The sequence below is a fragment of the Aquarana catesbeiana genome, linkage group LG03, assembly GCF_042186555.1.
Source record: "Aquarana catesbeiana isolate 2022-GZ linkage group LG03, ASM4218655v1, whole genome shotgun sequence".
Classification (NCBI taxonomy): domain Eukaryota; kingdom Metazoa; phylum Chordata; class Amphibia; order Anura; family Ranidae; genus Aquarana; species Aquarana catesbeiana.
This window is the reverse complement of record NC_133326.1, coordinates 634664692-634690835: the sequence shown is the minus strand read 5'-3', so window position 1 is coordinate 634690835 and position 26144 is coordinate 634664692. Positions and strand designations below refer to the sequence as shown.

Genomic DNA, 26144 nt, shown 5'->3' with positions numbered 1-26144 from the left:
GTGTACCAAGATATTTTACTTTACCCTAACAAAAAAACATATTGGGAGGTAAAATGGTAAAACTGATTTGACTCTCTGTTCATATTAAAATGATAATGAAAATATTCGCTTATCTGCAGAGGTACTGTATAGGAGCCACATGTAGTTCCCAAGAAGTACCAGTACAAGGTGCTAAATGTAGGCAGTGCATTTATATGAACATCGGCTGTGTTATACACTGCAAAACAAAATGAAATATAACACAAGAGACAATTGGGTTTAAGTCACTACAGACAGATAGAAAGTCACCTGGTGTTTGAGGACAGGCTTCAGCACCCTCTGCTGTACCCTAAAACAGATCACCAATACAGAATTACTTCCATGTAAAATACTTTCATATATTACAGTACTATTATATTTTTTCTAAATCCTTTATTACATTTTTTTTCTACGATAAATACCTATTCAAAAATCCTGTGAGCTAATTGCCTATTATTATCTATTACCAATGTTGGTCTCTTTTCCCTTTATTTTACCTAACCCTTCCTAATCCTTTACATTCTCTTACATTTTTTTCTTATTATGTTTTAGTCTCTGTTTTTTTTTCATTTGCATTATTTTGTCTACTTGATCTTTTTTCTGTCTGGTCCCTTTTTATCTCTTACAAGTTACAGTTGAGCAACATGCTTCAGCACAGCTCCAAACGGCAAAACGAAGTTCTGTACCTTAACCACTTGCCCACTGGGCACTTATACCCCCTTTCCCAACCAGGCCAATTTTCAGCTTTCAGCGCTCTCACATTTTAAATGACAACACTGTACCCATATGAAAGTTTTGTGCTTTTTTCCATACAAATAGAGCTTTCTTTTGGTGGTATTTAATCACCACTGTGTTGTTGGTTTTTTTGCGCTATAAATGAAAAAAGACCGAACATTTGTAAAAAAAATGTACTTTTCTTCGTTTCTGTTATAATATTTTGCAAATTAGTAATTTTTCTTCATAAATTTTGCCCAAAATTTATACTGCTACATATCTTTGGTAAAAATAACCAAAATCTGTGTATATTATTTGGTCTGTGTGAAAGGTATAGAGTCTACAAGCTATGGTGCCAATCACTGAAAATTGACCACACCTGATCACAATTAATGTACTGACGGCCTCTCATTTCTTGAGACACTAAGAAGCCAGGAAAGCACAAATACCCCCCAAATGACCCCTTTTTGGAAAGTAGACATTCCAAGGTAATTAGTAAGAGGCATGGTGAGTTTTTTGAAGTTGTAATTTTTTCCCACAATCCTTTGCAAAAAGAAGCTTTTTTTTTCTTTTCACAAAATTGTCATATTAACAGGTTATTTCTCTCACACAGCATATGCATACCACAAATTACACCACACAATACATTCTACTACTCTTTCCGAGTATCACATGTGTGAGACTTTTTTGCAGTCTGTCCACATACAAAGGCCCAACATGCAGGGAGCACCGTCAGGTGTTCTAGGGACATACAGTAAATGACACATTTAATTTCTTGACTACCTATTACATTTTTGAAGGTCCTGAAGCACCAGGATAATGGAAACGCCCACATAATGGCCCCATTTTGGAAAGCAAACATCCCAATGTATAATCTATGAGGCATAATGAGTCTTTTGAACATGTCATTTTTTTCCACAAGTTTTTGGAAAATGTGGAAAGAAAATGAAAACACATTCTTTTTTCTTTTACACAAAGTGGTACATTTATAAGATATTTCTAACTCATAGCATGTACATAGCAAAAATTACACTTCAAAATACATTCTCTACTCCTCCTGAGTATGACGATACCACATGTGAGACTTTTACACAGCCTGGCAACATACAGAGGCCCAACATGCAGGAAACACTGTCAGGATGAGCACTGATGTGGCATGGATGTGGCACAGGTGAGCACTGATGTGGCACAGGTGAGCACTGATGTGGCACAGATGACTCAACAGGCAGCCATTAATGTCTAAAATTTTTTTTTGAGCATGCGTGGCACTTTGTGCGTCGGATTTGTGTACACACGATCGGAATTTCCGACAACGGATTTTGTTGTCTGAAAATTTTATAGCAAGCTCTCAAACTTTGTGTGTCGGAAATTCCGATGGAAAATGTGTGATGGAGCCCACACAGGGTCGGAATTTCCGACAACAAGGTCCTATCACACATTTTCCGTCGGAAAACTCAACACACAGCCATTAATGTCTAAACCGCTGGCAACAAAAGTGAGTACACCCCTAAGTGAAAATGTCCAAATTGGGCCCAAAGTCTCAATATTTTGTGTGGCCACCATTATTTTCCAGCACTGCCTTAACCCTCTTGGGCATGGAGTTCACCAGAGCTTCACAGGTTGCCACTGGAGTTCTCTTCCACTCCTCCATGACGAAATCACGGAGCTGGTGGATGTTAGAGACCTTGCGATCCTCCACCTCCTGTTTGAGGATGCCCCACAGATGCTCGATAGGGTTTAGTCTGGAGACATGCTTTGCCAGTCCATCACCTTTACCCTCAGCTCCTTTAGCAAGGCAATGGTCATCTTGGAGGTGTGTTTATGGTTGTTATCATGTTGGAATACTGCCCTGCGGCCCAGTCTCCGAAGGGAGGGGATCATGTGCGGCTTCAGTATGTCACAGTACATGTTGGCATTCATGGTTCCCTCAATGAACTGTAGCTCCCCAGTGCCGGCAGCACTCATGCAGCCCCAGACTATGACACTCCCACCACCATGCTTGACTGTAGGCAAGACACCTTTGTCTTTGTACTCCTCACCTGGTTGCCACCACACACGCTTGACACTATCTGAACCAAATAAGTTTATCTTGGTCTCATCAGACCACAGGACATGGTTCCAGTAATCTATGTCCTTAGTCTGCTTGTCTTCAGCAAACTGTTTGCGGGCTTTCTTGTGCATCATCTTTAGAAGAGGCTTCCTTCTGGGGTGACAGCCAGTGGAGACCAGTTTGATGCAGTGTGTGGCGTATGGTCTCAGCACTGACAGGCTGACCCCCCCACCCCTTCAACCTCTGCAGCAATGCTGCCAGCATTCAAACATCTATTTCCCAAAGACAACCTCTGGATATGACGCCAAGCACATGCACCCAACTTCTTTGGTCAATCATGGCGAGGCCTGTTCTGAGTGGAACCTGTCCTAAAACCGTTGTATGGTCTTGTCCACCATGCTGCAGCTCAATTTCAGGGTCTTGGCAATATTCTTATAGCTTAGGCCATCTTTATGTGGAGCAACAATTCTTTTTTTCAGATCCTCAGAGAGTTCTTTGCCATGTGGTGCCATGTTGAACTTCCAGTGACCAGTATGAGAGATTGAGAGTGATAACACCAAATTTAACACACCTGCTCCCCATTCACACCTGAGACCTTGTAACACTAACGAGTCACATTACACCGGGAAGGGAAAATGGCTTCATGGGCCCAATTTTGACATTTTCACTTAGGGGTGTACTCACTTGTTGCCAGCGGTTTAGACATTAATGGCTGTGTGTTGAGTTATTTTGAGGTGACAGCTAATTTACACTGTTATACAAGCTGTACACTCACTACTTTACATTGTAGCAAAGTGTCATTTCTACAGCGTTGTCACATGACATTTACAAAAATGTGAGGGGTGTACTCACTTTTGTGAGATACTGTGTATATATATATATATATATATATATATATATATATATATATATATTTTTTTTTTTTTGGTAAAAATAAATAAGATAAGTTCAGGTTAATATTCAAATCCTATTTAATGAACAGTTGTGCTTGGCAGCATCTGCCGACTGAGTAATTCAACCCAAGAAAGTATGAATGTGCAATTAGCAGCCACATTTACCAGAGAATGACTTACTAATCCTACAGACAGGGGGGTCAATATTTATTCCCTGCGGAGATGTGATGATATTTACACAGGATATGTACTTATACCATCTAATTTGGCCCTTGTAAGGCTATTACTACAATAGGATGCCATTAAGTTAACACGGCTGTACTAGGGGTAGGTTACCCATGACATAGCCTGGACTTCAGGTACAGAACATTGCATAGTGACTGGGAACCAAAGAGCATTTTGGCTTATATTCATGTGATGAGAAGAACATCCCTGAACATGTGAACAGTGATACACACTTCTTACTAGCTGTTCAATACAACAAATGAAAATGAAAATTGAAAGTAAAAGAAAATCCCAAATTTCGGGTTTTCCCCAGAAAAGTAATAGAGAGGAAATCTTCCAATGGGGACACTACTTCTGGTGACCTGGGGGTCCCCAAGAATTTACTTTAATTTGCTGGGATTTGCTCACACTTCCTGTTTGGCTATGGGACAGGAAGTGAAGGAAAATCTCTGCAATGTGACACAGATGGGGAAAAAAAATCTGACAGGGGTTATAACCCAACCTTGCTCTATTCAAAATGAAAACAAAAGTTTTGCCCATAGTTCTACTTTAACTACCGTATGGGGTTGATGTCGCAGCTGTGCATGGTAACCAATCAGCTTCTAACTTCAGCTTACATACACAGTGGAACCTCAGTTTGCGAGTAACGCGTTAACGAGCGTTTCGCAAAACGAGCACTGTGTTTCTAAAAATCCAAACTCGGTTTGCGAGTGTTGTCTTGCAAAATGAGCAGGATTCAGGCCAAAAGCGATGTGCAGTACCGTTTTTGGCCTGAGGTGGGGGGCGGCGGAGCCAAACAGCGCCGATCGTCGGCGTTCGGAAATGCACGGAAAGGCCTGAGGACAGTTCGGCTGACCTCGGCAAACCTCGGAAAGGCTCGTGAATGGAGTCTTTCCGAGGTTTGCCGAGGTCAGCCGAAGTGTGCTCGGACCTTTTCGGCCGCTTCCGAGGCTCTCCAGCACTCCGCGCCTATGACCGCATGCGGTATTGCATCCCATTGAAGTCAATGCGGAACAAATTATTTTCGTTTCCATTGACTTCAATAGGAAAAGTCGCTTTGATATGCGAGTACTTTGGATTACGAGCATACTCCTACTACGAGCATACTCTTGGAACGGATTATGCTCATAATCCGAGGTTCCACTGTATTGGTAAACATCAGTAGGGTACTTGGCAAACATCTGAGGTTACATCAGGTTATATAAAAGAGTAAAGTGCAATTATTTCTTACTTCTGCCACTAGTAACTCAACAGAATCCAATTCTGCCTCAGATGGCTCCTCTACTGCTCCCTGGTGGCTGGATACAGGAAGCTCATCCATTCCAAATATTTTCTCATAGTTGTTGATGAGGAATTCGACAGCTTGTGCCTGGTAGCCAGAATCCAGCAGACAGGTCATAGGCTTGTCCTGTCCAGGAGATGGACGAATCAGCGTTGGACCGAAGATAATTCCCAGGTTATTAGGATTCATTTTGTTCTCCTCAAATCTCTCTGAAACACTGGAGGTACACAAAGGGGGGATATGTTGCACCTGCACACTTCAGATAAAAATCTCAAAACGATTTCAGTAGTTCATTCAAATGTTCCAGTATTTGAAATCTACATATGAAATCACACATGTATTTTTTATATTAAAGCCCAACTGCGAAAAAAAAATTGCTCTTTTAGGTATAAGAGACACAGAGAAGAAGATTTACATACCTGATCCTCCTCTCCTCCGTACTACTAGACTGGTTCTTGCAGGACCTTTTCCCCCCACAATATAGTCTAAGGTTCTGATGTCATCAAGACCAAAGCAGGCTCCATAGTCCTGCATTGGAGATGATGATGTCAAAGGACAAGGACAATCCACCACTGGAGTATGGTGGACCGCCATCTGTTGGGGAGCAGAAGATCAGGTAAGTAAAAGCGCTTCTCATCTCCCCCTAGACAAAACAAGCGGTTGACCTTCCACTGCAAGGGATACTTCTAAAGTTTTCCAGAGTTGGGCTTTACTGCTGAAAAAACTACCTTTGCAATGGGTCTCCCCTTGCGATGCAAGAGTTGAATGCTCATTTTTACTTAATGTACCAGTAAAAAACACTTTTACTTACCTTACCCCTAAGTCCCTCACTGGTACTGTTTCCCCGCAAACTCAGTGATCCAAGGTACCATCCAGTATCATTCAACCCACTTCCTGTGAGCCCAGGTCATAGTAGACACACCCCCAGGGTTGCATCAACGCTGGATTGGGCTCGCAGTACGTCTTCACAGAACAGTGCTCACATGCTCAAATGTCATTGTTGTCTATCTATTGTTGTCTAACTATCTAAGAGAGGTAATCTTCTCACTTCATTGGGACTTCCGCTCACTTCCTTTTGGATCTTTTGGACAGGAACTGAAGGTAAATCTCCTCAACAAGACAAAGATATAAAAAAATAAACCTGTCAGGGCTTTTAAACGTTACCTTCTCTACTCACTGGATTCAGATAGAATTTAAGCTGAACGCCAGGCAGATATAGATACACAAATTAATGCAGCTCTGTATTCATTTTGTTTAAAGCTCAATACATCATTTAATGTACAGCACTGTACAAAAGTTTTAGGCAGGTGTGTAAAAAATGCTGTAAATGAAGAAAGCAAGAAAAAGAAGTGTTAATATTTTATTTTTATCAATTAATAAAATGAGTAAAAAAAAAAGTAAATGAACAGAAGAGAAATCCAAATCATATCCATATTTGGTGTGACCATCCTTTGCCTTCCAAACAACATCAACCCTTCTAGGTACACTTGTACACAGATATTGAAGGAACTTGGCAGGTTGTTCCAGATATTTTGGAGAACTAACCACAGATCTTCTGTGGATGTAGGCTGCCTCAAATCTTTCTGTCTCTAAGATCAGGGTTTTTTGGGAGCTGAACCATCACTTCCAGGACTCCTTGTTCTTCTTTACGCTGAAGATAGTTCCTAATGACATTGACTGTATGTTTGGGGTGGTTGTGCGGCTGCAGAATATATTTGGGGCCAATCACACTCCTCCCTGATGGTATGGCATGATGGATAAGTATCTGCCTGTATTGCTCAGCACCATTGATCCAAACCAAATCTCCAACTCCATTTGCAGAAATGTAGCCCCAACTACAAGGAACCGCCACCATGCTTCACTATTGCCTGCAGACACTTATTATTGTACCGTTTTCAAGCCCTTTGGTGAACAAACTGCCTCCTGCTACAGCCAAATATTTTACATTTTGACTTATCAGTCCAGAGCACCTGCTGCCATTTTCCGCACCCCAGTTCTTATATTTTAGTGCATAGTTGAGTTGCTTAGCCTTGTTTCCACGTCAGCGGTATCTCTTTTTGCCTGCAAATCTTTATTGAAGACCACTTCTGGCCAGACTTCTCCAGGCAGTGGATGGGTGTGCCTGTTGGCACTGCTGGGCATCTTCTGATGTCAAAGGAAAGTAAACATGATGTGTCTTTCATCTGCTGCATTAAGTTTTCTTTGGCCAACAACTGTATCTACAATCCTCAATGCTGCCCGTTTCTTTGTGCTTCTTCTAAAGAGCTTAAACACCACATCTTGAAACTTCAGTCTGCTTTGAAATCTTTGTCTGGAAGAGACCTTGCTGATGTAGTATAACTACCTTGTGTCTTGTTTCAGAGCTCAGTCTTGCCATGGTGTATGACCTGTGACATGAAACTGTCTTCCACAACCTCAACTTAGTAAGAGTTTGGCTGTTCCTCATCCAGTTTTAAGCCTTCTACACAGCTGTTTCAGTTTCATTTAATGACTGTGTTTCAACCTACATATGAAGACGAAGATACGCTACTTCTTGGTGAAACACGTTGACGTTATCAGCATCATGTGACTCCACCTGTTGCATTGCCCGGTGTTTTGGAGCGGGAGAAGGACTAAGTGCACAAGTGGCAGCATGCCCTGTAAGGAATTGGAATAACACTAAGAGCAATCAGAACAGACAAGCTATCATAGGATCGGGTGGCCCGGAAACTGTCCACGAGTGTCGGTAACGTATACACATATACACCACCACCAAAATGGGGACTTATGCACTCTGCCTTTGATATTATTAGCAGCAGTGAGGAAGGAGTCCAAGCAAGGACTGCCAATATATGGGATTGAGACAAATTGGAGCTCTCTGCTGTTGTTACTTATGTTGATTGCTGCCTTTGCTATATGCTGCTGCTCCCTTTCCTCTCCTTGCTAGTCTCTGTTGGCTGTCTGTGTGCTACAACAATCTGCTTAAATCATCTGCTTAAGCCTTGCTGCACTTAGAGACACTGCAATAATTTGAATCTATTAGCTGTATATTCATTGAACTATCCTACCTTGACTGAACTTGGATTTGTGGCATTGATTTATCAGTAGGACTAGGGTTGCCACCTCATCCCTTTAAACCTGAACACATATGAATTACACAGGTTCTGAAGCTAATTTAATGCAGATAAGACACCAAGTGAGTAATTCATATGTGTTCGGGTTTAAATGGATGAGGTGGCAACCCTAGGTAGGAGATAATTATGGGTCAAAGCGGTGTATAATGCAAACATTGAATACATCCATCCATCATATGGAAATATTTAATTACCTCTATAACCCCATCGGATGAGGAATGTGTAGGTCCATGGGATCTATAATGCACTGAATATAGTTTAGGGGACTTTACATAATCCCAGCTATATCCCAGTTTGAGCTTCCAAGGGGATCCACACACATGTGTTGTTACCGGGTAAAGCTCTGACCCTTGAGAATAATATATAGCTGCTATTTTACCATAGTACAGCTCTGTGTGTTGACAGACTTGGTATCCGGACATTATTTGTATTTGTGTTACGTTTTCCATTTGTTTGTCAGGTATGCACGGTTTTTAACATGTCTTATCTGTTCTTGTGTGTATCCCCTGATGCTGGGGGTTAATACACCACCTTTTTTACGCTATAAGAATTTTTGATACATAATATCATTAATAAATTAACATATTTTGAATAAACCCAAGTGTATTTTTGTCACTGAAGAAGCTGGTTTGTTAGCCTGGTACCTAGTTACAAGGGTTTTGTTCTTATGCTGGCCATACACTATATGAAAAAGCGTTCAAACTCATTTTCTAAAAACAAATATTTGGCCATGAGAGCAAACGATAGTGCCATCATGTAATGACTGATAAATCATTCAATGGACATAAATGAATCTGTTTTTTGTTATTTTTTTTTCACATATACCTAGTGCAAACAGTTTGGACGGGAAACACATTAACCTTTCAATTTATCGTTCGTTCGGCAGAAAATTTCCAAACTTGTCCTTTGTTTTTTTCGGCTCAAAAACGTCCCAACCGATTACCGATTTGTGCCCATTAACTGGCCGAAAAATGAACAAACTGTCTTAATGACCGAATTTCGGCCGATTTTTCGAATAGTGTATGGCCAGCATTAGTGATGATCATTAGCACCTGCTTGGTATAGTTGTTTAATCATACACCTGACTGTAACTCTACAAAATCCCTTACTTTGTGAAAGTGTGCAGGTGTAAGAATTGATGCTGGTTTGAAGCTAAAGGGTAGTCATACCAAGTGTTGATTTGATTTAGATTTTTCTTCTGTTCTCTCGCTTTGCATTATGTACAGTAAATTGATAAAAGAAAAAAAAAGAAAAAATATACTTTTGAAAGTATTCTTACAGGATTACTTCACACATGCCTAAAACATTTGCACAGCACTGTATATTTTTAAATTCAAGCAGTTTAAGTACCTACATTTAATTTGATATCAGCCTTGTTCCATACAGGATACAGCATAACATAGAATTGGATAGAAGAAGCAGCACAAGCCAGACTGGCTTGTGCTGTAAACAAGGACCCTCAAACATTATATATTTTTTTTCTAACACCCTAGAGAATAAAATGGCGGTCCTTGCAATACTTTATGTCACACCGTATTTACGCAGCGGTCTTACAAGTGCACTTTTTTGGAAAAAATACACTTTTTTAAATTAAAAAATAAGACAACAGTAAAGTTAGCTCAATTTTTTTTTTTATATTGCGAAAGATCATAGGCAACGTTTAAATAATTCTACGGGTTGCATGTTTTGAATTACAGAGGAGGTCTAGGGCTAGAATTATTTGAACACCGTTTTCATATGCGGGCGCTACTCAAGTATGCGTTCGCTTCTGCATGCGAGCTCGCATTTTTATTTATTTTACCTTTTATTTTTACATTGTTCTTTTAGAAAAAAAAATTGTGTCATTTTTATTCCTATTACAAGGAATGTAAACATCCCTTGTAGTAGAAAAAAAGCATGACAGGACCTCTTAAATATGAGATTTGGGATCAAAAAGATCTCATATTTACACTAAAATGCAATAAAAAAAAAAGCTGCTGCCATAACAACGATGTTCTTCTTCAAAGAAGCGAGGTAAAACGATGGCGGGCGGTCTGTAAGTGGTTAAATCTCAGAACAGAAATACAAATGGTAGGTAAGAAAGTGTATATATAGATATAGATATATATCTAAATATATATATATAGATATATATATATTCAGTGGGGAGGGAAAGTATTCAGACCCCCTTAAATTTTTCACTCTTTGTTATATTGCAGCCATTTGCTAAAATCATTTAAGTTCATTTTTTTTCCTCATTAATGTACACACAGCACCCCATATTGACAGAAAAACACAGAATTGTTGACATTTTTGCAGATTTATTAAAAAAGAAAAACTGAAATATCACATGGTCCTAAGTATTCAGACCCTGATTTTAGCAAATGGCTGCAATATAACAAAGAGTGAAAAATTTAAGGGGGTCTCCTTGCTGTACCCAGCCACCCACACCACGCTTGCCTTTTTTACTACTGGAATCGATTCTATTATACTTTTTTTATACTTTTATGGATTGTTGATGATCGTGATTGATCAAATAAATGCCAACTGAATTTTTGGATTTACACCATGTGGAGGCTCCTTGTTTCTTTCTTTATACATGGTTACCAATGCTGACCAAGATGGAGATCGTGTAGACCATCCGGGCAGGATCCTGGCTCCCCATTTGGAGGAAGAGGTTTTCCAGCACATGTTCTGCTCCCATACTGTCCTCCACCCTAAGACAGTGCAAGCCTTTTTGACTCACCGCCAACGGCCTGTGAGTCCACCAAAGTTGGTAAGAGTACTTTATCCCTTACATTGATTCAGATCATTACGGAGGAGATATTTATGGATCTTTTACATTGCATGGAACCCGCCTTATTTGCATAATATATCATTGGGACTAGATTACTACCAGACCCATTTGGTGGCCACACCTCCCATTTTAATTTTGGACTTCTATATTATTATTATCACTTAGTTTTGTTATTTATATTCCTTTTGGAATGTGGACACTATAAGTTTATCACGTTATTATTTATTATTTTTTATTATATTTCACCATTTATATTTCCCTTAATTTCACTGATAAATAAGTGTTTTCATATGCTGTTAGACTACACATTTGATATCTATTTTTCACAAATATGTAATCTGGAGACGAGATACGATTACTCTTTACTTCACTGTAGAACATTTTTCTCTTGAAACATATTTTTTCTATAGAGCTTTATATTTTAGCGCTACACTATTTATATTTCTGAATACTTTCTGTCCCCACTGTATATATATATCTATATCTATATCTATATTTATATAGATATATATATATATATATATATATATATATATATATATATATATATATATGTGTGTGTGTTTATCAGTTTGCCTGGAATCTTGCTTTAAAGATTCCAGATCAACAAATCAACACCCAAGAATCCAGTCTTATTCACAAATAAAGCGTCCTCCAAAAACATTGGATTTAAGTTTGTAGTGAGAATGCCTTCTCCTTACTGATACAGGTGCGCTGTTAGGTGGCGGAGTGTATTGTAGTTACTGGGTGGGAGGCGGCAAAGAATATCCTTCATTCGTTGAATGGCTTCTTGTTGAACCTCTGGCTCTTTCCTCTCTTCAGGGAAATCTTTTGAGAACGTCATAAATTCTTCATACAGGTGATGGGTGGCCACAGAATCTGGGAGCTGGAGGGAACATGGCAAACATCACTATTATAATTAGTAATAGTAAGTCACAAAACTATTATCCTGTGTCTTTTGGGTAATCTACTTGTGAATTATGTCAGTTTTCACCAGTAATTTGTTTGTTTAGTAAGCAAAAATTCTGAAAAAGTATCCCTTCCTGACCTAGAGGGCTTCAGTGGGTACATTTATATTTTGGAGATGTTAGCATGCTGTTTATACAGACATAGTTGGTTGCAGCAGCTATATGAAGACCTTGGGGAACCAAAGTCTCAACCAGTGGCGGCCCATCCATTAGGGGCGCTGCACCCCCCATCCATGCATTTTTTTTTTTTTTTGAAGCACGTGATGAAGAAGCTCTAACAGGCCTCAAAAAAGGGTGGGCCCCGAGCTCACCCACTTGCGTGACAATAGCGAATGAATATTAAAGGTCTCCTCCCAGCTAATCAGGAAGCCCCTATTGTCCTAAGACTCCCTGGAACATTGTGTCTCAGGACACACTTCCTGTTCCTGTGTGCTCCCTGGCAAAATCGGTCAGAGCGGCCCCCGACTCTTCCTTCCTCCTGCCTCCATAAGGATAGGCATCCGCCGTTCGTCTCCCGCGGGGGTGAGGGGGGGGGGGTTGCCGGGTGATCGCTGCTGTCCGTGTCTCTCGGTAATAAATATTAATAAAAATTAATAACGTAACTGCATTATAAGCCTGTGTGCTGTCTCTTTTTTGTTCTATTCGAAGATTTTATACTGCAATTATTATTTCTGCCACTAGGTGGTAATGTTTAGTGTTATTGTTATTCCTAATATAATGTTCACTCTTGTGGAACGTCACAGTTGTGGCGTAATTTCCAGTAATCACATGATTGGAAATGCCATGTAATGCCTCTTGGAATTACAAAGTCTTAAAATTCCACTAAATACTTTTTTTTAGCCTGAAATAAAAAAAGAGGTTTATATTTACCTGCTCTGTGCCAGGATATTACACAAAGCGGCCCCTTACATCCCCTTCTGGGATCCTCCCGTGGGCTCTCCATTCCCTTCTCTTCTGTGTGTACCCCCATAGCAAGCCACTTGCTATAGGGGCACACATGTGGGCGCACTCCCGAGCCGGGCTGTGTGCAACCAAAGACACATACAGCTCAGCCCTGCCCCCTGCTCCCTCCTCACAGGATTTGACTGACAGCAGTAGGAGCCAATGGCTCCTACTCCTGCTGCTGCAAGCTTTTCTGTAAAAAGGGGAAGAGAGACCAACGCTGCTGCAGATGGGCACAGCATTGGATTGACAGAGGACTCAGGTAAGTATTTGGGAAAGGGTCGGAAGAAACAGCAAGGCATGTAATGCATTAAGATAAAATACCTTTTGACTTTTTGAGCCACTTTAAAGAGGTGGCTTTTCCCTCTGTAAAAGAACCTCAGATGTGCTTTAAAATGATGGTAACCAGGGTTTTTTTTCTCAGAGAATAGGTGCAGGAACTCTCCCTTCTGGGTCACATCTTGCCTCTGCCCCCTACCCACCTCCGAGCACCATCCCTTGTTTCCACCCCCTACCCACCTCCCAGTACTGCTCCTTTTAGAGAACACAGAGTCAAATATCATTTTGTGGTGCAAAGTAATTTGTATGGAATTTGTTAATGGTAACAAGCAATAAAATAGACCCCCCCCCCAGCAACAATAGACCCCCAGCAGCAACAACAGATCTCTGAGCAGCCAGCATCATAAGTCTCCTCTCCTCAACAGTAGATCCCTTCCAGCAACATATGTCCCCCCGGCAGCAACAATAGACCACCACACATAATAGATCTCCGGCAACAATAAACCCTCCAGCACACCCCAGCACCCTTTGCCATTACCTACATTTAGTAATGGGGGTGCTAGAACTGCATTCCAGCTGAAAAAAAGCCCTGACGGTAACCTTTAATCTGCACCATAACATGTTTCTTATCACTTAAATCGCCCAAACCCTACCCTTAGACCCCATTCACACAGGGGCAACACGACTTGCAGGTCGCTTCAGCGAGGCGACCTGCAAACGACTGCCCGGGCGACTTGCAAAACGACTTCTGTATAGAAGTCTATGCAAGTCGCCCCAAGTCGCCCCCGAAGTCGTACAGGAACCTTTTTCTAAGTCGGAGCGACTTGCGTCGCTCCCCTTAGAACGGTTCCATAGCACAGAACGGGAGGCGACTTGTCAGGCGACTAGGTCGCCTGACAAGTCGTCCCTGTGTGAATGGGCTCTCAGGCGTCTTTCACACGGACGGCTGTTCTGCCGCAGTTAAAAGCATATAATATGTTCTGTGAAATTCAAGACTCCAGGCACTGCGATCAGCTGCATTTGTACAGTGAGATTACCTGCGTTTACATGCGGCTGCGTTTAGCTGCGTTTGGAACATTCTTGCCATTTCTGATCTGCTTCCTGTTGCTTTTCTTTCCTTGTTGTCGCTGCTATCCGCAGGAGAAATAGTTACACTGCAATTACCTGCAGTTATGTGCGGATAGCTGCGCTAAATCGGTCCTGGACGCAGTCAATTCTATTTTTTCTATCCGCACGGAACCGCATGTAACGAAATCGCAGCTAAACGCAGTGTGTGAATGGGGCCACAGGAAAGCATTGTGTGCTTTTAGCTGCTGTAGAAAACTAGAAAATCCGCAGCTAAAAGCACCATTCTATCCATCCGTGTGAATGGGGCCTTATCCCTACCACTAAACTTTGACTGCTTAGCCTTAACCCTCACACTAACCTATTGTTTATCTGGCACCTGAATCTTTAGTGCTAAGAATTACCACTCCATGATCTTGGAACTACCAATCCGCCTTTATGACCTTCTTGCAGACAGCTGGCCAAAGTCAAATTTCCAAAAAATGACAAACTTACTAAATAGCCCAATTCATACTGAGCACTCCCAATGTATCTTGTGGATTTAAAATGCCTTTATAAAAAACCTTTGTTAAATAATTTACTGTATCTAGTGCTCCAGCTCTATACTTTCGCATTCTAAGGTTGTTCCCAGAATCTTCTCTGTTTGGCTTTGGCTTACGGTACCTCTTTGAGAAAGTGTTTGAGTGCGCTGGTTATGTCATGGGGTGAATGCCCCGACAAGTCCACTAGCTCACGTCCATTCTCAAAGGCCTGCAGAAGCTTTTCCACCCGGGCTTTAGCTCCACTGATTCGGTACAGACCCTAGAATGAAAGGCAATAGAGTAAAGAAAAGGATGTGGGGAAAAAAGTTAGAAAATCTATCTACCCCACCCCACCTTTAAGTATATATATATATATATATATATATATATATATATATATATATATATATATATATATATATATATATATATATATATAGGTGTGTCCGGAAAGTAGTGAGAAGGATATTTAAAAAATTCTTTTTTTTTGGAAAGTTTTACAATTGAACATTGTTTCCTTCAAAGTATGCACCTTGTGAGTGTAGACAATGCTCTCAGCGAGTTTCCCATTCTTTATATCATCCCTGGAAGTCTTCAAGTTGGATGGCGTTCAGAGCATAGTGGCTCTTTGGAAGTTATCCACACTACTAAAATGGTGTCCTTTCCCATATTCACAATTTTATGAATAATTGACTTGGTAAATCCCGTTTCCTCTGCAATCATTCTGATCGTGAACCGTTGGTCACTGTTGAAAACTGACCTCACTGCATCCACATTCTGTCCAGTTTTTACTGACGGCTCACTATCAGAATGATTGCAGAGGAAATGGGAATTACCAAGTCAATTGTTCATGAAATCATTGTCATGTCCAAGAAACCAGTGGTGAGATGATCGGAGCTTTGTGACATGGTGCATTATCCTGCTGGAAGAAGCCATCAGAAGATGTGTACACTGTAGTCATAAAGGGATGGACATGGTCAGCAACAATACTCAGGTAGGCTGTGGCATTTAAACAATGCTCAATTGGTATTAAGGGGCCCAAAGTGTGCTAAGAAAATATCCCCCACACCATTACACCACCAGCCTGAACCATTGATACAAGGCAGGATGGATCCATGCTTTCATGTTGTTTACACCAAATTCTGACCTGCAGCTGTAATCGAGGCTCATCTGACTAGGCAATGTATTTCCAATCTTCTATTGTCCAATTTTGGTGATCCTGTGCGAATTTTAGCCTCCGTTTCCTGTTCTTAGCTTACAGGAGTGGCACCCGGAGTGGTCTTCTGCTGCTGTAGCCCATCTGGTTTGATATGTTGTGCGTTCAGAGATGGTATTCTGCATACCTTGGTTGTAACAAGTGATTATTTGAGTTACTGTTGGCTTTCTATCATCTCGAACCAATCTGCCCATTCTCCTCTGATCTCTGACTTCAGCAAGGCATTTTCATCCACACAACTTCCTCCACTGAATATTCTCTTTTTCGGACCTTTCTCTGGGAACCCTAGAGATGGTTGTGTGTGAAAATCCCAGTAGATCAACAGTTTTTGAAATACTCAGACCTGTCTGTCTGGCACCAACAACCCTGCCACGTTCAAAGTTACTTAAAACCCCTTTCTTTCCCATTCTGATGCTCAGTTTGAACTTCAGTAAGCCGTCTTCACCACGTTTAGATGCCTAAATGCAATGAGTCGCTGCCATGTGATTGGCTGATTAGCTGTTACCGAGCAATTGAACAGGTGTACCTAATAAAGTGGCCGGTGAGTGTGTGTGTGTATATATATATATATATATATATGTAGGAAGGCCAGTATGGTGGCCTGAATTTATGGGAGGAGCCCGGTGGGTATTTAAGCAGCCCGCTCACCTGTGGTGCTTGTCGGTTTCCTGTGCGCGATACGTTACGTCACTAGGCCGACTATCCGAATACCAAACGTCCGTAAATCGTTGTCTCGCGAAGTTCCCGCATTTGCTATTTCGTGCTCGAGAGTGTCAGTGTTTACCGATCCGTATCGTTCGTACCACGCGTCTGGCTTGGCTGTCGCAGGTAGGGTCCCGTCGGACTTTTCGTTTTTCATATCATGTCACTAAACCGTGAGTTCAAATTTCGTTTCACCCGCATTTCACAAACTGCAATGTATATCGCTCGTACTTTCGATATGTTACAAATTCGATAGCACAGCGACGCTGACGTCGCTTCATTTCTAGCATGTCGGTATCAGTAGACAGCCATAGCCAGTCGCAATTTTGTAAAAGATCAAATCAAGTTAGTTCGATACCAATCATTTCTCATTTCGGACATTTCAAATCATTTCTCATTTCTGAAAACATTTCTGAACTCATTTCTGACATTTTCAAATCATTTCTCATTTCAGTCACCTACCGCGCTCCGATTCGAATCCAGTCGCACCAAAGATGCGCCGATTCGTTCCGGTGTGCCCCAGTTATTACGGCCTCATTTCTATACATGCTCCAGAGTTACGTTATTGTCAGTCAATTGTACCTCTGTCATGGTTATCATTTCATTTCCATGTATCACGTCCCGACATGAATTCAGTCGCATGAAAAATGCACCGATTCGTCTCGGCGTGCCCCAGGATTGGCCTCATTTCTATACATGCTCCAGAGTTACGTTTTATCAGTCATTCGTACCTCTGTCATGGTTATCATTTCATTTCCATCTATCACGTTCCGACATGAATTCAGTCGCATGAAATGCACCGATTCATCTCGGCGTGCCCCAGGATTGGCCTCATTTCTATACATGCTCCAGAGTTACGTTTTATCAGTCATTCGTACCTCTGTCATGGTTATCATTTCATTTCCATGTATCACGTTCCGACATGAATTCAGTCGCATGAAATGCACCGATTCATCTCGGCGTGCCCCAGGATTGGCCTCATTTCTATACATGCTCCAGAGTTACGTTTTATCAGTCATTCGTACCTCTGTCATGGTTATCATTTCATTTCCATGTATCACGTCCCGACATGAATTCAGTCGCATGAAAAATGCACCGATTCGTCTCGGCGTGCCCCAGGATTGGCCTCATTTCTATACATGCTCCAGAGTTACGTTTTCTCAGTCATTCGTACCTCTGTCATGGTTATCATTTCATTTCCACGTATCACGTTCCGACATGAATTCAGTCGCATGAAATGCACCGATTCGTCTCGGCGTGCCCCAGGATTGGCCTCATTTCTATACATGCTCCAGAGTTACGTTTTATCAGTCATTCGTACCTCTGTCATGGTTATCATTTCATTTCCATGTATCACGTTCCGACATGAATTCAGTCGCATGAAATGCACCGATTCGTCTCGGCGTGCCCCAGGACTGGCCTCATTTCTATACATGCTCCAGAGTTACGTTTTATCAGTCATTCGTACCTCTGTCATGGTTATCATTTCATTTCCACGTATCACGTTCCGACATGAATTCAGTCGCATGAAATGCACCGATTCGTCTCGGCGTGCCCCAGGATTGGCCTCATTTCTATACATGCTCCAGAGTTACGTTATCAGTCATTTGTACCTCTGTCATGGTTATCATTTCATTTCCACGTGTCACATTCCGACATGAAATCAGTCGCATGAAAATGCACCGATTCGTCTCGGCGTGCCCAGGATTGGCCACATTTCTGACACATGCTCCAGAGTCCAGATCATAGCTAATCGCAGACATCGGGGGATTGATCCACATCTCTGTCATGCAATTTCTACCATTTCACTCCCACAACGCATCACCGTTTCGAAACCAGTCGCATCTGAGGTGCACCGATTCGTCACGGCATGCATCACTGGTTCCGATCGCATTTCATACCTATACCAGAGCTCGGTTAGTTGCCAGTCGCTAACACGGCACAACCAATTCGAGCCGCGGTCAAAACAATAATTTCTCTCATGTCATTTAATACTGCACTCCTATTCGAATCCAGATGCATCAAACAAGCACCGATTCGTCCCAGGAGCACCAATATTTTCAGTTGCCCCATTTCAATACATGCTCCAGAGCCCGGTTCACGGTCGAACAAATCGTGACACGTCCAGGCCGCACCTCTGTCATGCAGTTCATTCATTTCACAATCAAAGCAAACATTTCGAATCATTTCATTGTCACAAGATTGCAAGCATCATACAAATCATTGCTTCAAGTTACTTAGCAATCCCTTCACGAATTGTCACCTTTTCATTTTCCTCAAAAAAAAAAAAAAAAAAAAAAAAAATCCATACCTATACCAGAGCTCGGTCGGTTGCCAGTCGCAAAACACGGCACAACCAATTCAAGCCTCGGTCAAGGTAAACATTTCTCTCATTTCATTTCATGCTGCGCTCCGATTCGAATCCAGATGCATCAAACAAGCACCGATCCGTCCCGGTGTGCACCAATGTTTCTTCTGTTGCCTCGTTTCAGTGCATGCTCCAGGGCCCGGTTCACGGTCGCATCAGTCACGACACGGCCAGGCCGGACCTTTGTCATGCAGTTCAGTCATTTCAAACATCAAGGCAAACATTTCGAATCATTTCGTTCTCACAAAAAAAAAAAAAAAAAAAAAAATATACGAGCTCAAAAACAGGATATTCTCATCAGATCAAATCATGTCACAGGCCGGCAGCGAAGACTTCACGGCCCCTCTGTCGGCTTTCACACAGGCCTCATTTCACTACCTCACAGTACGTACGAATGTGGGAATATTCGTTCAGCAGCCATCGACGAACAAACCATAGATCGGCTCTTACAAACAGAACTAGACCGAGAGTACGTTATAGGCCTTTCACTCAGCCCCCTTTCAGCACTTGGAGAGTCAGCCCTATTTGGGGCTCGTCAAGGGCAAATTCACAAATAAATTACGTTTGGGGTACCGCCTGTCTGCGCCTCATTCTTCCCACATCCCCAGTCTCAATTCCCTGATTCCCTCCGAAGAATTCTCCCTAAAATATTCCTCCGTAGACATGCCGATACAAGCAGTCATCAAAGCAGGTACAGGTGCCTGGCTTTCCAAAACCGACATCTTGGATGCCTTTAAGCTCCTGCCTATCCATCCATCCCTTTGGTGCTGGCATGGCATCAAGTGGAAGGAGGCATATTATTTGGCCACAAAACTGACGTTCGGTTCGAAGAGCAGCCCTTGGCTCTTCGACACATTCGCTCAGTCTCTTGCTTGGATACTGTTACACAAGGCTCAGTGACAAAAGTCATCCATTACCTGGACGACTTCCTACTAATGGAACCTCCCAGCAAGCCCCCAGGAGACCTCGACAAACTCAGAGCGATATTCGGAAAACCCAATCTTCCCATCACCAAGCACAAAGTAGAAGGCCAGCACATAACATCACCTTTCTCGGGGGCCAACTTAGACACCTGCGCTATGCAAGCCAGTCTCCCCCTCGACAAACTAACCCGCATTAAGGCGGTCCTTCACAAATTCACCCACACCAAGGGGTGTACCAAGAAGCAGTTGCAATCTCTCCTGGCAATGCTGAATTTCGCCATACGAATTATTCCACAAGGCCGCACCTTCGTGTCACGCCTGCTGAGATTCCTGCCAGAAACACAAGACCCCGGTCAGATCTTAAATCTAGACTCCGCAGCAATAGCGGACCTATCTATGTGGGACGAATTCCGTCCTCCCGGAATGGCATATCCCTAATTATACCCATGGTTTCAGCCCTGTCACCCCAGGTGGTGACAGACGCTGCAGCCACCACAGGTTTCGCTGCAATTTTTGGCCATCATTGGTTTTCAGGACCCTGGCCTCAACAGATACTGTTGATACCCGGCTTATTCAAAACATCTTCCCTCCTCGAACTCTACCCCATGGTGGCAGCTGCACAACTCTGGGGTCACCATTGGACAGGGCAAACCGTAATCTTCACCACCGACAATCAGGCCACGGCAGACATCAACAAAGGCAGGTCCAATTCCCCAGCAGTCATGTCCTTCCTGCGCAGATTGGTACAACTGTTCTTACAGCATCAGTTTAACATACACTGTGCATTTATTCCAGGCAGACACAATTAGCTGCTGACGCACTGTCACGTTCTAACTACACCTCCTTTCCAAACAGGTTCCCGGAGCCGATCCAGTGTCGGCCCCTATCCCTGCCTGGTCACAACTGACCCTGGACTAGTTTAACATTTACAAGGAGCAACGCAGCTCATCAATCACTCACTCTCTCATAACACACTCAAAGCCTACCAGACAGCTTGAAAGGCGTTCAATAAATTTCTCACATCCTGCCGTAAAGGACCAATAGATGTCAAACAGGTATTGGCCTGCATTTCATACTGCCACACTCAGCTGACCTTATCTTACAATACCATTCGGCTATACCTAGCCGGCATACAACATTTCGTGACCCTGGAAGACCCCACAAAATCTTCACTGTTCTCATCACACGCTATACGAGCCATCCTAAGGGGCATCCAGAAACAACAACCAGTGATTAGTACTAAGCGCTTACCCATTACGGGGCCCATCTTCAGGGATATGTCGACTATTCTGGCTACTTCGCCATTCGGTCTCCTGCCCAGCACGGTCCTACAAGCAGCCATATAGTTGGCTTACTACGGGTTCACCTATAACCACCCCACAGACCAAGTATTACGCAGACGGCACTTGCTTCGCCACCAAGACCATTTCATCCTTCACCTCGAGGTTTCTTAAACCCAGGAAACAGGCTCTGGAGTGGACATTTCACCTCTACAGAACCAATAACAGCTGGTGTCCAGTCACCGTACTTAACCGTCTCCTCTCACTCCTGCCTGAACAATCGGACACCAGTCCTCTTCTACCATTCCCAGTTAAACCCTTAAACGCATGTCACTTTGTAAAACACATAAGGATACTTCTCTGCAATCTTCACCTTAAACCCAGTCAGTACTCCGGACACTCCTTCCGCATCGGAGCAGCCTCCGCAGCAACCCGCCAGGGGGTTCCAGACCACATCATCAAAAGACTAGGCAGATGGAAATCAGCCTGCGTCGCCCGGTATATACCCAATCCTCAAGTAGAGATGGCACAGGCATTCTCCAAATTGGCTCAATGAATACCTGAAAACCAATTATATATTATATCCCTACCTGAATGTTTTTGCCCCCTTATTTTGGCATACCGGCCATTAGACCAAGGCACACTTTCAGGTCCATTTCATATGGTAAGTCCACACTTCCAGGTCTATTTCCGATGGTAAGTCTTATCTTTATTATTAAGTGTTATCTATGTCCATATCGGACATAGGGCTCCGACCATAAGTAGGAAGGCCAGTATGGTGGCCTGAATTTATGGGAGGAGCCCGGTGGGTATTTAAGCAGCCCGCTCACCTGTGGTGCTTGTCGGTTTCCTGTGCGCGATACCCACCCTCCCATCCCCATTTCAAGGCATTCATTTCATTTCATTCATTTCATCTCATTTCTCTCTACAGAATAATCATTTCTTAAAACCAGGGTATGCCCCCTTATTTTGGCATACCGGCCATTAGACCAAGGCACACTTTCAGGTCCATTTCATATGGTAAGTCCACACTTCCAGGTCTATTTCCGATGGTAAGTCTTATCTTTATTATTAAGTGTTATCTATGTCCATATCGGACATAGGGCTCCGACCATAAATATATATATATATATATATATATATATAAATATATATATATACAGTGGCTTGAAAAAGTATTCACCCCCCTTGAAATTTTCACATATTATCATGTTACAACCAAAAAGTTAAATGTATTTTATTGGGATTTTATGTGATAGACCAACACAAAGTGGCACATAATTGTGAAGTGGAAGGAAAATGATAAATAGTTTTCAACATTGTTTCCAAATAAATATGTGAAAAGTGTGGCGTGCATTTCTATTCAGCCCCCCTGAGTCAATACTTTGTAGAACCTCCTTTCACTGCCATTACAGCTGCAAGTCTTTTTGGGGATGTCTCTACCAGCTTTGCACATCTAGAGCAGGGCCGTCTTTAAGGCAGGGCAAAAGGGGCAGCTGCCCTGGGCCCTGTCATTGTTGTGGGGCCCAAAGCAGCTGCCTCATACTTGCCAACTTCCCCAGTTTAAATTCCCTTGTCCTTTGAAGTTTTAGTCCTGTGCTGTGTCCCGAAATCTCAGTGTGAAGTGCTGCTACTAATGCTGCCCAGCTCTGCCCTATTGTATACAGATGACTCACTTGTAGACCCTGTGTTTACATGTAAATAACCATCATTCATATGTAAATAGCGTCAGCATTTTTATGTAAATAACTGTGGCTGGCGGCATTGATATGTAAATAAAGGCGGCATTCATATGGATATCATGCCCCGCTGCAGTGAGCAGATGATGTGCTGTAACCTCTAGCAACCAATCAGTGAGCAGTATTACTGTACAGTAATCTCTAGCAACCAATCAACAAGCAGAAATCATGTGCTGTAACCTCTAATGTGTGCTGTAACCTCTAGTAACCAGTCAGTAAGTGGTAATGATCTGCTGTTACCTCTGGCAACCCATCACAATCACTGCCTGATCTGATACAGTAAACTGATTTTAAGTCTAGCTGATATTTATTGTATGTCTCAGAGCAGGTGGAGAGCGAAATTGCATGGGGGGGGCCCCAAGAAAATTTTTGCCCAGGGTCCAATCAATATTAAAGACGGCCCTGATCTAGAGAGTGAAATTTTTGCCCATTCCTCTTTGCAAAATAGCTCAGATTGGATGGAAAGTGTCTGTGAACAGCAATTTTCAAGTCTTGCCACAGATTCTCAACTGGATTTAGGTCTTAACTTTGACTGGGCCATTCTAACACATGAATATGCTTTGATCTAAACCAGGGGTCTCAAACTCAAATTGGCAGAGGGCCACATGACAAGTTTTCATATCCCATGGGGGCCGCATGCAAACTTTCAAAACTTCAAAAAACAATAAACTATACCAGCAATAATATACTATACCCAGCACTGGTGTCAGCAAACGCATTATTAACCCCCAGCACTGGTGTCAGCAAACGCATTATTAACCCAGCACTGATGTCAGCAAACGCATTATTAACCCCCAGCACTGATGTCAGCAAACGCATTATTAACCCCCAGCACTGATGTCAGCAAACGCATTATTAACCCCCAGCACTGATGTCAGCAAACGCATTATTAACCCCCAGCATTGGTGTCATCAAACGCATTATTAACACCCAGCACTGATGTCAGCAAACGCATTATTAACCCCCAGCACTGATGTCAGCAAACGCATTATTAACCCCCAGCACTGATGTCAGCAAACGCATTATTAACCCCCAGCACTGATGTCAGCAAATGCATTATTAACCCCCAGCACTGATGTCAGCAAACCCATTATTAACCCCCAGCATTAACCCCACACTGCACAAATCCCCTCACACTCCAAAACCCCCCCCCACACTGCACACATTTCTACCCCAGTCACCCCACTAAGGACTTTGCTTCAGTGTGATGGCTCACTCACCTCTCCTGGCAGTCAGGGTCATCCGCCTCCTGAGTCCTCTCCTCCTGGCTTCCACACATGCCTAGTGACAAGGGACCCAGAGAACACAATCTCCCGCCCTGAGGTGGGTGCCTAGGTGGGCGGGGCGATGGGCGGATCCTTCCTCTGCTCTGTTCTCTCTCTGGGCTGTAGCAGCGTGCAGCGGAGAGGACAGAGCAGATGAAGAGGTAAAGCTCCCCCTCTGTCAGCGCAAAAAGACGTCCTGGATCGGCCCTGCCTGTGGGCCATTTTTAACCGGTCCGCGGGCCGCAAATGGCCCGCGGGCCGGTACTTTGAGACCCCTGATCTAAACCATTCCATTGTAGCTCTGGCTGTATGGAATGTTTAGGGTCGTTGTCCTGCTGGAAGGGGAACCTCCGCCCCAGTCTCAAGTGTTTTGCAGACTCTAACAGGTTTTCTTCTAAGATTGCCCTGTACTTGGCTCCATCCAACTTCCCATCAACTCTGATCAGCTTCCCTGTTCCTGCTGAAGAGAAGCATCCCCACAATGTGATGCTGCCACCACCATGTTTCACGGTGGGGATGGTGTGTTTAGGGTGATGTGCAGTGTTAGTTTTCCGCCATACATAGCGTTTTGCTTTTAGGCCAAAAAGTAAAATTTTGGTCTCATCTGACCAGAGCCCCTTCTTCCACATATTTGCTGTGTCCCCCACATGGCTTCTCGCAAACTGCAAATGGGACTTCCTATGGCTTTCTTTCAACAATGGATTTCTTCTTGCCACTCTTCCATAAAGGCCAGATTTGTGGAGTGCACAACTAATAGTTGTCCTGTGGACAGATTCTCCCACCTGAGCTGTGGATCTCTGCAGCTCCTACAGAGTTACCATGGGCCTCTTGGCTACTTCTCTGATGAATGCTCTCCTTGCCCAGCCTGTCAGTTTAGGTGGACGGCCATGTCTTGGTAGGTTTGCAGTTGTGCCATACTCTTTACATTTTCAGATGATGGATTGAACACTACTCTGTGAGATGTTCAAAGCTTGGGATATTTTTTATAACCTAACCCTGCTTTAAACGTCCAACTTCTCCACAACTTTATCCCTGACCTGTATGCTGTTTTACTTGACCTTCATGATGCTGTCTATTCAAAAAGGTTCTCTAACAAACTTCTGAGGACTTCACAGAATAAATGTGTTTATACTGAGATTAAATTACACACACAGGTGGACTCTATTTTTTATTTAGGTGACTTCTGAAGGCAATTGGTTCCACTAGATTTTACTTAGGGGTATTAGAGTAATTGGGGCTGAATACAAATGCACCCCACACTTTTCACATATTTATTTCTAAAAAATGTTAAAAACCATTAATAATTTTCCTTCCACTTCACAGTTATGTGTCCCTTTGTGTTGGTCTATCACATAAAATCCCAATAAAATAAATTTACATTTTTGATTGTAGCATGACAAAATGTGCAAAATTTCCAGGGGTATAAATACTTTTTCAAGGTACTGTACATATTTTTTTTTTCTTTTTTTCCCCTTAAACCCTCCTATCGTTTTTAGCCACGGAAGCTGTTTGATCCTCATCTGCCATGATGCTGCATATGTGATCAGTTATGACACCAGCCATTTGATGGTTTGTCAGTTTGGTTGAGAGCACAAACAAATGTGACAGTTAGCATTCCAGGAATGTAATTGTTTTTTGAAACTGTTAAATCGATGGATTTAGTTCCGCTTATGCGTGTATTCAGCTTCTCCAGTTTAAACATCCCAATGTAGGAGATACAGTCAGGTCCATAAATATTGGGACATCGACACAATTCTAATCTTTTTGGCTCTATACACCACCACATTGGATTTGAAATGAAACAA

General features: G+C 42.6%; 1 protein-coding gene across 4 annotated transcripts in view; it reads right to left on the bottom strand.

Annotated features, from left to right (window-relative positions):
- GMIP (GEM interacting protein) overlaps positions 1–26144 on the bottom strand; it is a 152089-nt gene that overhangs the window by 13093 nt on the left and 112852 nt on the right. For 3 of the 4 annotated variants that reach the window (XM_073622506.1, XM_073622508.1, XM_073622509.1), the window contains 4 exons: positions 14989–15126; positions 11773–11957; positions 5132–5399; positions 289–328 (listed from right to left, as the gene is read on the bottom strand). In XM_073622506.1, the coding sequence (XP_073478607.1) occupies positions 289–328; positions 5132–5399; positions 11773–11957; positions 14989–15126 (631 nt within the window). The remainder of the gene's footprint in view (positions 1–288; positions 329–5131; positions 5400–11772; positions 11958–14988; positions 15127–26144) is intronic. The other variant, XM_073622507.1, reaches the window with a different exon arrangement.